The 15,002-nt window shown below is 30.6% G+C and overlaps 1 protein-coding gene across 1 annotated transcript; it reads left to right on the top strand.

Annotated features, from left to right (window-relative positions):
- Positions 1-9,602: 9,602 nt before the first annotated feature.
- Positions 9,603-14,450, top strand: LOC107491391 (protein NRT1/ PTR FAMILY 5.8). Its single transcript, XM_016112244.3, has 4 exons — positions 9,603-10,073; positions 10,463-10,680; positions 12,295-12,818; positions 13,488-14,450. The coding sequence occupies exons 1-4, from the start codon at positions 10,019-10,021 to the stop codon at positions 14,347-14,349; spliced, it is 1,659 nt and encodes a 552-aa protein (XP_015967730.1). The 5' UTR covers positions 9,603-10,018; the 3' UTR covers positions 14,350-14,450.
- Positions 14,451-15,002: the final 552 nt, after the last annotated feature.

Below are 15,002 nucleotides of genomic sequence, written 5' to 3'. Positions count from 1 at the left end.
TACATATTTTATATGAGTGAGTTGAAAAAATGGCAAAAAAAATTAAATTAGTCTTTAGATTCAATACTTTAATTTTCAATAATTTTTTTATTTTTTTAAAATTTTAAAATTTATCATGGTGAATAAATTAATCCTTTATTTTTAAAATTTTTTTTACAATTTTTTTCCTCCTTATGGGCTTATGGCATCTTTTGTTTATGAAAAAAAAGCATAGACTAATTACATAATGTTAGTTACATATTTCATGTGAGTGAGTTGAAGAAGTGGTAAGAAAGTTAAATTAGTTTTTAGATTCAATACTTTAATTTTCAATAAATTTTTTATTTTTTAAAATTTTTAAAATTATCATTAGGGAATAAATTAATCCTTTATTTTTTTTAAATTTTTTTATACAATTTTTTCCCCTTCTTATGGGTTTATGGCGTCTTTTGCTCTTGGAAAAAGAAAGCATGGACTAATTGCGTAATGTTAGTTACATATTTCATGTGAGCGAGTTGAAGAAGTGACAAGAAAGTTAAATTAGTTTTTAGATTCAATACCTTAGTTTTCAATAAATTTTTTATTTTTTAAAATTTTTAAAAATTATCATTGGTGAATAAATTATTCCTTTATTTTTTGAAATTTTTTACACAATTTTTTTCCCTTCTTATGGGTTTATGGTGTCTTTTACTTTTGAAAAAAAAAAAAAGCACAGACTAGTTGCGTAATGTTAGTTACATATTTCATGTGAGTGAGTTGAAGAAGTGACAAGAAAGTTAAATTAGTCTTTAGATTCAATACTTTAATTTTTAATAAATTTTTTATCTTTTAAAATTTTTAAAAATTATCATTGGTGAATAAATTAATGCTCTATTTTTTACAATTAAATTTTTAAATATTTTATTATAAGATAAATTAGTTCCCTCCAAAACAAAAATAAAGATTAGCCTGTCCAATAGAAAAGGACTATCCGACAAAGATAAATTAATCCTTTTTGAAATAATATTCTGCGTTTAGAAAGGAGACTGAGACTAATAAAAGACTGTAATTTAATTATTTTTTAGTGTAAAATATATTGGAGTGAGTTATGTCTAAGTATCATGTTTGATTTAAGATAAATATAAAGATTGATGGATAGATTTAGAATTTGAAAAGTTAAATAAGAATATTTTTAAAATAAAACGTTATTAAAGTTTCAGTTTCCAGTCCCAAAAATTCCAGTTCTCTTTGTCTCCACTTTTTAGAAATACCAATGAAACTAAAATTATATTTTGAGACTAAATTTTAGTTCCACCATTAAACATAATACTAAATCTCAGTTTTTTAATTTTAGTTTCAGTCTCAAAAAACAAATACTATCTAAAAGGTCAATTTGTCTAATAAAAATTGTTCATGAAAATTTAAAAAAAATTACTAAAAAATTAAAATATTTAATCTAAAATTTCTAGAGAACTTTCTAAATATTTATTCAATTATATATTATAATAGTATACATCACATCACATCCATGGGTGTAATTTAAATAATATATAAAGAAAAATCTAAATACTCAATTGGAATAATCGAAATAGTTTCAACCATCTCATCATCTCCTTCCTCGAAGTATTCTTTATCCAAATCGGCCTCTTTACCTTTGTCAATTTCTGGAGGAAGAACTATCGCCTGCCCTTCTCTAATTTCATAGGAGAAAGAATACTCTTTGGGCATGTTTCTTCATCAGAGGAAAAAATTATTCGGGAATGCACTGAAGGTGTTGCCCCCTTGTTTTTGTCAACCTAAGGCTTCTTATTTTGAGGTAAACTCCTTCTTTCTCTTCTCCTCGGATATCTTTTGACTCGACCACATTGATAAAGATATTGATTTTGAGGAGGTCCTCAATGTCCCCACTGTGACTTTTGTCGATATTGCGCATCTCGATTCTGGAATTTTTGACAGTTCCAAATCCACTGAACTCCAATAGCCTAGGAGTAACTCATCGGTGCAACAACATTATGCTGAGGAGCCCTTGAACTTTTTCCTTCCACTCGTCTAACAGGTTGCCTTTGACAAGCTTGCTCCTCTCTATGAGCCAACTCATTTTTCATCCTTTCCTTCTCAAAGATGGCTGCAGCCTCAGCGTCAAATACATCATTACATCGAGGGCACAAAGATACATCCCGATCTTTGATCTTTTGCTGCACTAAGAAATCCAATAAACCATCCCCTGCTCGAGGATATGCTGATCGGACTTGTGACTCGAAATCACCTATAGCCACATCAAAGTCATAAGACATACTAACTATATTTATTCCAAAATATGGTTCAACAAAACCAACTTCAACGTCGAAAGGATCAACATCAACTTTCATTTCTTTTTTCCCATCATCGAACTTCAAACGTCCTTCCATTATAGACTTCTGAATTAAGTCCCTGAAACGAACTCAACTATTAGTCGAATGACTGGTTGCTTGGTGAAATTTACAATAAGATTTTTCTTTTAAATCTTTTACCGAAAGTAAGGTTCTACCCTCAGGCAGAATTAATTGTTTATCTTTAAGTAACACATCGAAAATCTGATCAGATTTTGAAATATCAAAACTATATTTTTTCCTACTCTTTAGTTTTGAATCATTCGACTTTTCATTATTAGGGAGCTTCTTAAGTAAAGAGCAAACGTATGGAGGACCTTTCTTAAGTTCAGCCAAATCAACCTCTGCTTCGAGATCGGATTCCTCCTCTGAGGACTCCATGGTCACATAAGCAACCTTCTCCTTTCGAGTAAAAGGTTTACTCTTTAACTTTTGTTCATTCCTATATTTCTCCTTTTCTTTTTTCATTAATTCGACCTGACGAACCCTTTCAGCCAAATGAGCTAAGTCAGGGATATGCACATTAAGCAGTTTTCGACGCATATAAAATCCTAACCCCCATAACTGCTATTTTCACCACTTCACTTTCGGGCAATGACACGTAACATCTACTTCTATCATTTTTGAAACGTATCATATAGTCATCGATGGTTTCGCCATCTTTCCGTTTCAAAGCAACTAGATCAGTAACTGCTACATTCAATTGAGTATGAAAAGTAGTTTCCAACTGATTTCATGTCATTATTGAATTTGGTCTTAGATTCAAAAATCAAGTAAACGGATTCTACGTTAATGAAGAAGGAAAAAACTTCATTTTCAAATTCTTATTGTTGGCTAAATTTCCAATCTCGACCAAACATTGAGCGACATGTTCAGTGGTTGACTCTCCAACTTTTCCTGCAAATTTTGTGATTATCTTTGGATTTTTTACCTCTCTTGGCACTTCAGCAATTTGAACAACTTGAGGAAAAGCAGACACAAAATGGGGTCAGTTCATAAAATCAATGTTCAAACCAACTCGATTGAGCACTTTCTCCATAATTCTTGTGATTTGATAACGTTCACCATCATGATTAGCTCGTAATCTGGCTAGAACATCATCTGCATTTTGACCACGGGAAATTATCTAAGGATTCTCTCTGTTCAAAACATTATTTTCATTTTAAAATACATTTTTGAATCCCTCATTATTCCCCCTGACATCATGCCTTTCACCTTCATCATAATCAACGATTTGAGCAATCCGTTCGACTTGCCTTACAAGACGTTCGAATTTCGATTCATGATCAGCCATCATGGGATTTAAAATTGTGATCATTTGTTGAGTCAATAAATTGACTAAATCATGATGGCTTTCCTCTACATGTTGTCGAAATACCTCCATAGAATTAGAGGCATTCGATATAGAGCCCACATTATAACCACGAGAGAACTCGGAATGCTGTGGTGGGTTTTGAAGATTATTTACTCCACTTACATCCCCGAAACAAACAGGATGAATAAAACCACTAACTGGCAGAGTATAACTAGAAGGAAGACCATAAGGAGGCCAACCAGTAGTTACTGAAGGCTGAATTGGTAGTAAGTTACCACGTGGCTGAATATTACGTCCAATATTTTCAGTTTGTACACTATTAACCACTGTACTTTCACTTACAATCAAACCTTCCGAACGTGAAGTAACGTTCGAAGATTGCACAGTCACTGGTATACTGTCATCGGTGGACGAACCACCATTCACATTTGACACTTCATCAGCCATGTGAACAATCCTTCCACTTCTCAATTGCATACACCAAATGACACCAAAATATTAATCTTTTGGCACACTTTAGTTTAAAATTGTCCCACTGGGCGTACCAATTTGTTTTGTCAATTTTTAGCAAATTAATGATGGTTCGATTCTAATGGTCTGGGAACGAAACTTACTCATCTTTTGCATGTACCAGTTCTATAAATGCATCAAAGGTTATCGAATTAGACAAGTATTAAAATAGGAAATAAGTTCGAAAAGTGCCAAAAAGGTAAAAGAAGTGTAAAAGAAAATATTTGAAAAGTAGACCGACTGAAATCGAAATAACTTGTATTGAATTATAAAGAAAGCAATTAAAATGCCTTCGATTTGATCAAAGGGCTTTTGACAGAAAACTTAAAGGTACTGAAATGTAAATGGGACAAATCAGTAAAGGAAACTTAGTATGTGAATCTGACAATGAAATTAAAGGATGCTTTGAAGATAAATCTGATAAGAAAAAGTAAAGTTGACATAAATCGTAAATGGAAAATTAAAGACAATGGAAGAAATCTTACAGACTTAAATGCAGACTCAGAAATTTATTGGGATGTGAATGTGCTTGAGTGTATTTTTGAAGAAAAGTTTCAACCCTTATTTCTAACAACTTACTAATATTTATAATCTACTTCTATAACCGACCACTAATTGCATAGTGCTGCCTTGTATGCGCATTTCTAGGTAACCGTTTCCGCTCTTTTGCTAATGAACGTTACCAATAAATTTACAACTCAGAGAAAAGCCTTCAACTTCCTTCTTTGTGTAACTGCTCGATTCTGCACTCGAAAGTACCATTTGATTCTCTATTCGAATTACTTTTCCGACTTGTTAAGGTATCAAAACCGAATACGCGTCAAATAACTTCCATTTAACACTTGTACGTGTGTCTTTTCGATTTCTACTCCTTTCCTAACATCTCTCCAACATTTTAAATTAACTTATCCATCCGAAAGTATTTTTTTGACTAACAATTTTATAAACATCCACAGTGGAATTGTTGTTTAACATTGTTAACTAATAAAAAGAAAATTTCAAAAAAAAAAAAGAAAATTCACCTACCTTCAGCTTATTTTTATAGCTCTAGTTTCTTCTCACTAGGATATATAATGCCTAAGGACTCAACTACTCGCGAATATATGGTTGTTTGCCGATGAACCGGTTAGGATATTGACTTTCCTCATCGTTGACCTGATCGCTAAATTCTAAGGATCGAATTTTTAATCTTTTAGATTTAAAATTTTAATATCATGTCATAATATTATTCATCCTAAAAATATACATTAATAAAAAAAAAATACTAATAGTTATATTTTTAATATTTTTTAAATTTTTATTATACATATTATATAAATATTTCATTGGCTCCTTATATTTTTTCGATTCACATTGTGTGAACAAACCGTTCTTCGGTCGATCTAAAAAATGACATCTACTTTCCGTTTACATATACGAGACGAAAATTACATTTACACCCCTTATTTACACATGTTAACCTATTATTAGCTGGTCAAATTTTAGCCATGAAAGTCACTGTCACTACGGTTGTGATCTCGTTATAGTATATAAAAATATTATTTACACATTAAAATTAATATTATAAAATATATAAATATTTATAATTTATTTTTAATATATATTTTATATTAGTAATTGATTTTATCATAATAAAATTGTGAAGTGAAAATAATTAAAGAACCATCTAATGAACCCATGATGGATGACATCCAAGTTACAAATGCCACAATTGATAGACACGCTTTTCGGTCGCTCTACTATTTGCCAAACCACCCCACCACCATATACTATACATATTGGCAAGAAAACAATACCAATAATAATTTTAATAGATAAAGTAAAGTGGTATCCATCTCACTGAACCACCAACATTATTAAAGAGAGAGCAAGAAACTATATATATATCAAGTACTATGCATGGCAAACGTTATCCGCCGCTGTATGTTCATTGGTTACTTTGGGAAAAAATATCAATCTGGGATATCCTCCAACGTAGTCATCAACCAACTAATTAGTACTGACCTCTACGTGTTCATGCAGTTCTTGCTTGCATGTGGGGGTTGTGTGTGCATGCGTGTGTGTCATGTTCCACCTCAAGCATGTACCATGTTTTTGTACCGTTGTCTTGATGATGTGGAGAGTTCTGACTTCTGACACATTAAATTAAAGGAAAAAAGTATTATCTGTATAGATTTTTTTTATATTTCATATTGATGATTCAAACCTCAGTTATTATTAAATGAAATATAAATATAGCTAGACTAGGGTATATGCATTGCATCAAAATAGATTTTTAGCCACGGTTTGAATTTAGAAAATTTTAGAAATTTTATATATAGCACATGTTTTGAATTTGAAACTTTTTTTATTTTTTAACAAAAGATAGTTATTAGTTGTTTTCTTAATTAAATTACTGCAATTTGAATCCAATAATTATTACTAACTCGTTAAAAAGCGTAACCTAAAAGCTTTCAAGTGATATATTTTGTCCTTTCTAAAAATTTAATTTAAAATATTAGTTAATGGATCAAAATAATAATTATCAACATATACATATAGATTGTCTTCATATTTATTTGGTATATAAAAATATTATGTATATAATAAAGATTAAGTATTAAATTAATTATTATGTATATAAACATATGTCTTGTTTAATTATTTTTAACATGTATCGCATGATTGTTCTGTCCATGGTTGTATACATTGCATAGCACTCAGAAACAAAAATGAGCACATAAAGTTACATTTCGTTTCCGTTTTGTGACTGGTCAAACTTACATTTGTATTATTAGGAGGGGAAAAGTTAATTTTTTTCCTTTTGGTGACTAGGAAAAAAAGAAGAAGCTAAATTTGGATTGTAAAGGCTATTATCTAAAGTTACAAAAATGGTATAGACACATAGAAGATAAATAGGCACAAAAAAGCAGAAACACCATGTTGGAATCTCTTTTTTTTTTTCCTTTTTTCTGAGATAAAGATTAAAATAAAAAGCTTGATGTTGATGGAGTAGGACATGCATATATATTTTCTATATTTCATTCATCACTGGTTTCGTTCCTGTTATAAATTGGATATTTATTATTAATTTATTATATATTACTTACCCTATCTTAGTAATCTAATTCCTTGTGTTAAAATTCAACAATTACATTACGTATACACAAAAAAAAAAATAATCACTAATTAAGTAATTATATAACATAGATGTTAAAATATAAATTATATATTGAAAAATAACAAATATATAACAATAAATTTTTAGTGAGAGTGAAACATTTTTGGATATAGAATCATTGAGAAACAGAATCTCAGGATCTATGCAATCCCACAATATACATTTTCCAAGTGAAATTCTAAATAACTTGTCATGATAGGTATATATGTATCTTCTGCATGTTATTTTAAGTAATGTCATTTTGCATAAATTTTTATAAAATCATATCTAAAATGGATAAGTGGTTAACTATCTTTTACTTTTACTTGACAAATGACAAGAAGCGTGATTAATATATAATAACAGTCAAGGATAATAATAGCAATAGATCGAAGTGGCAAAACAACATTACCCAATGCAACCATATATAACTGAATTACCTACCTAATAACTATAATAACAGAACCCATGCATTATGATAGCTGTAACTCTAGCCTTAGATTCTCTAGTATATAAATTAAAGAATAAAGTGTTGTAAAAATATTAAAAATGTAATCTTAAGTTTTATAATAATTTTAAAGATAATATGTATACTTGCTACTCTCCTAAGTGATAGGTCTGTTCATAATGACCGCTAGAAACCATTTAAGTCGGTCAAACCTCTCACCTTTGGATTCTTTTTGAAACAAAATAAAAAAATATTATTTAAAAAAAATTATTTTAATTTTAATTTTTGAAATGTATTTTTTGTTTAGAACATACAGATTTGCAGCACTTAGGCAAATTTCTATAATTTTATAGAATTTGCAAAACATCACCTAAATTTCATCTAAAATCTCTAAACTCAAATTTTTAAATTATTATCATTGTTTCTAAGAATACATAGGAGTATATCAGTATAGCAACATCGCTGACGATAATAATAACTATCGTTATCGTTTCTAAAAATATATAGATACACAGCCATATTTAATAAGATTCTTTTTTTTTATTATAAATTGAAAAATTATTATTTTTTAAAAAAAAAATTTATTCATATATACTTTTGTGTATTTCTATATACTTTGGAGATGATAATAATAGTTGTTATATAGACTATTATGAAAATTAACAATTTGAATAAGCCAATTATTTATAAGAATGTAAAGTAAAATTCGCCGGAGATGCGACGAACTATCTAAAGTAAAAAAGAACGTATTCTGATATTTAAAGTTCAAATAATTCGTTTTTAGAAATAATAATATTTTTAATTTATTTCAAAAAAAAATCTTCTCACCTTTATTTAATAATTAGACATCACTTATAGAGCTAAAAACGAAACTGGAAGAAAAACAAAATAAAGAAAAAAAGAGAGTGAAAAGTTAATGAAAAATGATGGATGATGAAAAGCAGAGAGAAGGTGCTAAGGACTTGGGTGTTTAAATCTTTGAGATACACATACTATAGCTGCAATATTAATTTCGTCTAGTATATTATATATTTAGGAAATATTGTATAATAAACTTTTTTATAAATAAGTATATATTATTTTATTTTGTGTAATTATAAATTTATAACCCTTGATCACTGCGAAAAGTTTGAATAATTATTATACAACAGTGTTCTTTTAACTTCTTATGGGGAGTTATCCAGTCATTAGTGCTATAGCCTCGTCATATAAACACAATTCGGTTCGTGGCTATTATAACCTAAAAACATATAAAATAATAAAAAATTTGGAATATTCTTCAATATACGTGGAACAATAGGGAAGTGGAACTAGACGTGTTACGCATGCTGCATGTCACGTGTCAAATGATGTGTATCCTGCCAGAACATAAGAGAGGAGGGTGCTCCTCTTAACAAGGAATTCTTTTTCTAATTAGATGTAGTAACAGTTATCGTATTTAATACCGCAACTATTTTTATCATAATCTAATTTTGGTTTTGGTGTGGTTATCTTTGACTAATTCTAGGATAACTTTATCGACCGTAAGATAAATACTAATTTCTAGACAGGGCACATATATTTGATTTGATTCCATGTGTTAGTCACGTTTATTATGAAACTTACATGGTCTTTAAAGACATAATGATAATGATTAGAGACTAAATTAAATGTTCGATTTAAACAAAAATATATTAATTCGAGTAAAGAAGGAGAACATTACTAATTACTATTATTAATAAATTGTACATTCACATGAATGATTACATGGCTGTGCTTGGTAGCTTGGTAACGCCATCACAACTCACAAGACACCAACTCTGAAACTGAAAGTGCGGTCTTACATATGAACTTATCTCGGCACAAATAAGCATGATCTTACAAAGTGAAAGGTCTAGTGTCCATTAAGGTGCTTAAAGTTATAATGTTATATATATACACCGTATATATCAATCTTTTCTCTACAATCTCTATATATAATTCAAATCTCCAAAGTCATTCAATTAATGTTGATGAGCCAAATTCATGCAAGGGGTGGCATTTTGTAAGGTGTACGGGGAATCCACGATAATTATTTGTGCCTACTTTTTCAGTTACTGAAAAAGCCAAAACCAAACCAAAAATGAAATGATGAACAAGCATCAGAATCCATCATCATCGCTTCGGCTTGTGTTCTTGTTCTTGTTGCCCTCTAAGCTGTGCCTCGTTTAGAAAAATCTTGGAATTTGGATTGCAGGGTTGCTAGCTTCATTTTCAATTTGTTGCATTATTTGGTGGATTTTTTTTTTTTTTGGGTCATTATGGCTGGTGGACAAAGACAAAGGAGGCTCAACAAGTCATGTATTCTCCTCATAGGTATGTACATTTAATTATTTAATTATTATAAATATCTCTCTAGTTTCTCATTTTCTAACTATTTATTGGAAATGATTGTTAACTTATTTTATAGATTGAGAACAGTGGTGTTTGTTATTAGTGAAGCTTGAATGAATGTTTTGTTTATTATTGTTTTTTTATAATTTTTAAAAGCATCTTAACGATACTATTTCTCTAAAGAAGTGTCTGGAATTTTGATTTTGGAGGAATGGAAAAAGGATTCCTTTTTACTCTTGAAATTCTTCCTTTCTAATTTTTCACAGAAATGTTCACTTATTAAAAAACATATTACTATTAGAATATATAGTTGTCATTGTTATTTATGAAGCATCTTTGTTTTAATGATTAATTGGTGTTGGGTATTGCAGCAATTGCAGGCATAGAGAGGTTTGCATATAAAGGGGTGGCATCAAATTTGGTTACATACCTAACTGATGTAGTGAAGCTAAGGAACTCATCTGCTGCGAAAATGGTTAATAGTTGGTGTGGCTTCACTTCCATAATGCCCTTGTTGGTGGCACCCATTGCTGATGCTTATTGGCACAAATATTCCACAATTATGGCCTCTTCTTTCCTCTATCTTATGGTGAGTCACCCTCCACAACTTCAATATCAACTACCTTTATATATGAATAAACCTTTAATTATGGTAGAACTCTACTTTGTTTATTATTAAATGAGATGTGAATCAAATTTAAGTGAAATCTATGTCCCATTTAATGATAGATAAAATATGAGTCAAGCAGCATATTCTTATCATAGGACAATTTTTTGGAGTTTAGATATGACATACTAATATAATATAGCAGCCATATTTGTAATAATATATTATTCTTATAAGTTCTATTATGGATTGTGTTGTAGGTTTGTTAGAGTCTGAGTCATAAATAATCTTCCTATTTGGGCATACATGAAATAATGATCTCTATAAAAATTTCAGATGGTATGAGAAAGTGTATCATGTTTTGCTACCTTTCAAAGTCAGATATAAAATCAACCAGAGTTTCAACATAAATTTTTTTGGCAAAGAAGAACACTGACACTTTAATAATCCTGAATAACATGAAAAGTTTTACTTGTAATCTAAGCAGGAAACGAATTTTCCATAGCCCCTCATTTTTCAATACTTATATTAAATTTTCCAGGCATAGATTACCTATGTAAGCTAGCTGTTAATGTTGTTGTGTTTATTATTATTATATTGGCTATGTAATATAATTATAAATCTGCTAATTTTCGGTTATATGAAGCTACTTAAATATACTTGTTATTATTTTCCATCACTAATATGTCTGGGATTTCATATTCTTATGTATGTAACCACAAAATAAATAAATAAATAAAATAAAAACATAAGCATGTGTTATAGAACTGAAGTTATTGTCTTGTCCTGTTGAAGCAGTAAAACAACATGATAACATGATAGGATTGAAAAGATTAACTTTAGATTAGGGAGAGAGAAAAAGAAAAGGTATATCTTTTTTCCTCTTTAATTATTCAATGTAGCACTCAAGCACCACAATCTAAAAGGTGATCATTATTGAAAAAAAGATCCATCATTAAAATGACCTAAAGTTAAGAATTCTAAAGTTATTGCAACATGGTTCTCATGTCTTTACAATATAACACAATCATGTCTTATACAACATGATTCACCAAAAACAACAATAAGACTATACTTTAATTTATTACATTCTTCTTATGCTTATGATTTTGTCTGTTGAACCACACCCTTCTTGTTTTGGTGAAAGAACTTTCACATTAATAAGCACATGTACATTTCCCTATCTTGAGGTAGCACTTTGTGGCTGCTTTAATTACTTAGTTTGAACCAGTATATAACGGCGCATTTCGTTGACATAGATTGTTTTGGAATCTGAAGTAACATGCATGTCCTCGGAAATAGAAAGTATTAGAGTTTTTTATGTTGCTAAATATGTACTAGTGTCTTTTCCTTTACTATTATCTTATTAAAAAATTCTATACGAATGGCCGATTTGGTAGTTAACTTTTGGGATACACTTAGTATGGTTGTAACTTATTTTGTTCATAACCCAGTGAGAATTGAACTACAAAGATATAAAGTTTTGAACTATATAGATATAGATGTCAAACATAGAGTTTTTACATCAAGTTGCAAAGTGGAATTCAATATTTGCTTAATCATGAATCAACAACTAAATTTGTGTTCTCTTATTAGGGACTTACAGCATTGACATCAACAGCACTAGCAAGGTCATGGCACCACAGAAACAGAACAATGTCTTCTTCCTTTCTCTCTCTGTCTCTCTATTTGATTTCATTAGGCCAAGGCGGGTACAACCCGTCGCTGCAAGCCTTCGGAGCGGACCAACTGGACGAAGATGAAGAATTGCCTAGTAGCAAAGATGACAAAAGTTCCAAGAAGAAAACATTGTTCTTCCAATGGTGGTATTTTGGTGTTTGTAGTGGAAGCCTAATGGGTGTGACAGTTATGTCCTACATTCAAGATACATTTGGTTGGGTGATCGGGTTCGCAATCCCTGCAATTTCAATGGCTATGTCCATTTTGATTTTCTCATGTGGAAACCCTATATATACATATAAACATGATGATTGTGATGATGAACATCAAGCTAAGAAGCCATTTAGGGACATGTTTCAAGCTATGAAAGAATCTGCATTAAAATGCTTCCATTGTGGAATTACCTTACCCAATGAAAAGTCTGAGGTTTTAGAACTGGAGTAAGTTCCACTTTCACATAATTAAGTTTTATTAGCATGATTAATGTTAATTTTACTCTATTGTCATGCTTTGGCACATTCTTATATTCTAAGATAAAAGAAATTAGAGAGAGTATATTACAAGTAAGAGAAATGTTTTTTGAACATCCAACTCCTTATGCACCATAAGAATACCCACTTTAATTTATCACTCTAGGATTTTGCAGTAATCTCCACTTTCTTTTTCTTTATTTAAAAATGAGTAATGCTAGGGAACCAATTATATAGTAGCCAATAATATAGTCAACACTATAACAAGTTGCTAAAAATGAGTTTTTGATGAGTTTAATTTCAGATGTTTCTTTAATTGAGTTTCAGATGTTCTCATTTTTTAGAATTTTAGTTTTTTTTTTCTTGTGCTGAATGTTGGCTGCAATGTTAGTTCCCAAAATTTTCTCATAATTTTTTTCTTTTACACCATTAGATTGAGTTGGGAGATAATGATATCCATTTTTCATGTACAAATTAAACAAATGAAACGAATGAAATACCAATATTACTATGAAACATCATATTCTGACAAAAGACACTATTCATTTCATAAATCAACTAAAAGAAGGGAAAATTATCATTATGATACTCGTGTTAATGTTAGTACTTACATGAGAACATTGTATTTACATGTTTCAGGCTTCAAGAGAAACCCCTTTGTGAAGAAAGCATGGAAAGCCTCAAGAATCTGAAAAAAGATTCTAAAACTAGGAAGCAGCTACTATCACATGGCAAGGTTGTTCTTAGGCTCTTACCAATTTGGACAATGCTTCTAATGTTTGCTGTGATCTTCCAACAACCAGCAACATTCTTCACAAAGCAAGGCATGACAATGAAGAGAAACATTGGACCAAATTTCAAGATCCCACCAGCAACACTCCAAAGTGCAATAACACTCTCCATAATCCTCTTGATGCCACTCTACGACCGAATCTTCATACCGATCACCCAGATCATCACGCGCCAGAACAAAGGCATAAACGTGATGCAAAGGATGGGAATCGGTATGGTTCTCTCCATCATAGCAATGGTTCTAGCGGCGCTAGTCGAAATGAAACGGCTAGAAATCGGCCAACGGATGAGAATCTCATCATCCGGGTCAAGAGAAGAGGAAACAACAGTACCATTAAGCATATTCTGGTTGCTTCCACAGTATATTCTTCTTGGGATCTCAGACATTTTCACTGTGGTTGGAATGCAAGAGTTCTTCTACAGTGAGGTTCCTACAACAATGAGGACAATGGGGATTGCACTCTACACAAGTGTGTTTGGTGTTGGTAGCTTTGTGAGTGCACTTTTGATTACACTTGTTGAGGTCTTCACAAGTTCAAGAGGGATACCAAGTTGGTTCTCTGATGACATGAACAATGAAGCAAGATTGGACAGTTATTATTGGCTCTTGGCATGTTTGAGCTTTGTGAGTTTAGTGTTGTATTCATTATTGTGTAAATACTACCATAGTAGTAGTAGTAGTTGTAGTGATTCGGATTGTGAAAATTGACATCTATTTACTCTCTCTCTTTTTTTGTAATATCTGTTTTGGCATGTAAACTACTTTAACTGATGTTGAATAATAGTTTATGGTGTATTTTGATTATTAAATATTGGAGAATTATTCTACAATGCACAAAGAATGTAATGGTGCAAAGTGCAAAATGCACATTGGGATCTAATGATAAAGATTATAGGTCCATTGTTTCAACCTATATATACTTTAAAATTTCTTGTCCTCAGACATGTTTTTCACTTCAGTTTGTTTTCCGTTTTACAATGTAAACAAGGAAATGAATAAGAATGAGAGTAAAAAAAAAAAAAAATTAAGAGTAAGAATTTAATTTAGGGAAATTCTATAGTACTGACTATGTTAGGAAAACATATTATGATGTCCTCATGTGTCTTTTAAAAAGAGTGACGCGTGGTTTTAGTCAATCAGTCTTGTCCTTATGAGAGTAATTAGTCTTTATGAGAGTAATTAAAAGGTTTTTTTTTTTTGTCAAATAGATTAGACCGTCTCTAGTTCTAAACATTACTCATGTAATACACACTTATCTAACACACTCACACACACTGCATGAGTTCATTTAAGGGTTCATTTTTTTTCTCATAAGACTTGAATCCGGGTGTAGCTTCTTGTGAGGCAGCAAATACTGGCAC

This window comes from Arachis duranensis, chromosome 5, assembly GCF_000817695.3.
Source record: "Arachis duranensis cultivar V14167 chromosome 5, aradu.V14167.gnm2.J7QH, whole genome shotgun sequence".
In the NCBI taxonomy this organism is placed as follows: Eukaryota; Viridiplantae; Streptophyta; class Magnoliopsida; order Fabales; family Fabaceae; genus Arachis; species Arachis duranensis.
Note: the sequence above shows the minus strand (reverse complement) of the source record. Positions and strands in the feature narration are given on the sequence as shown.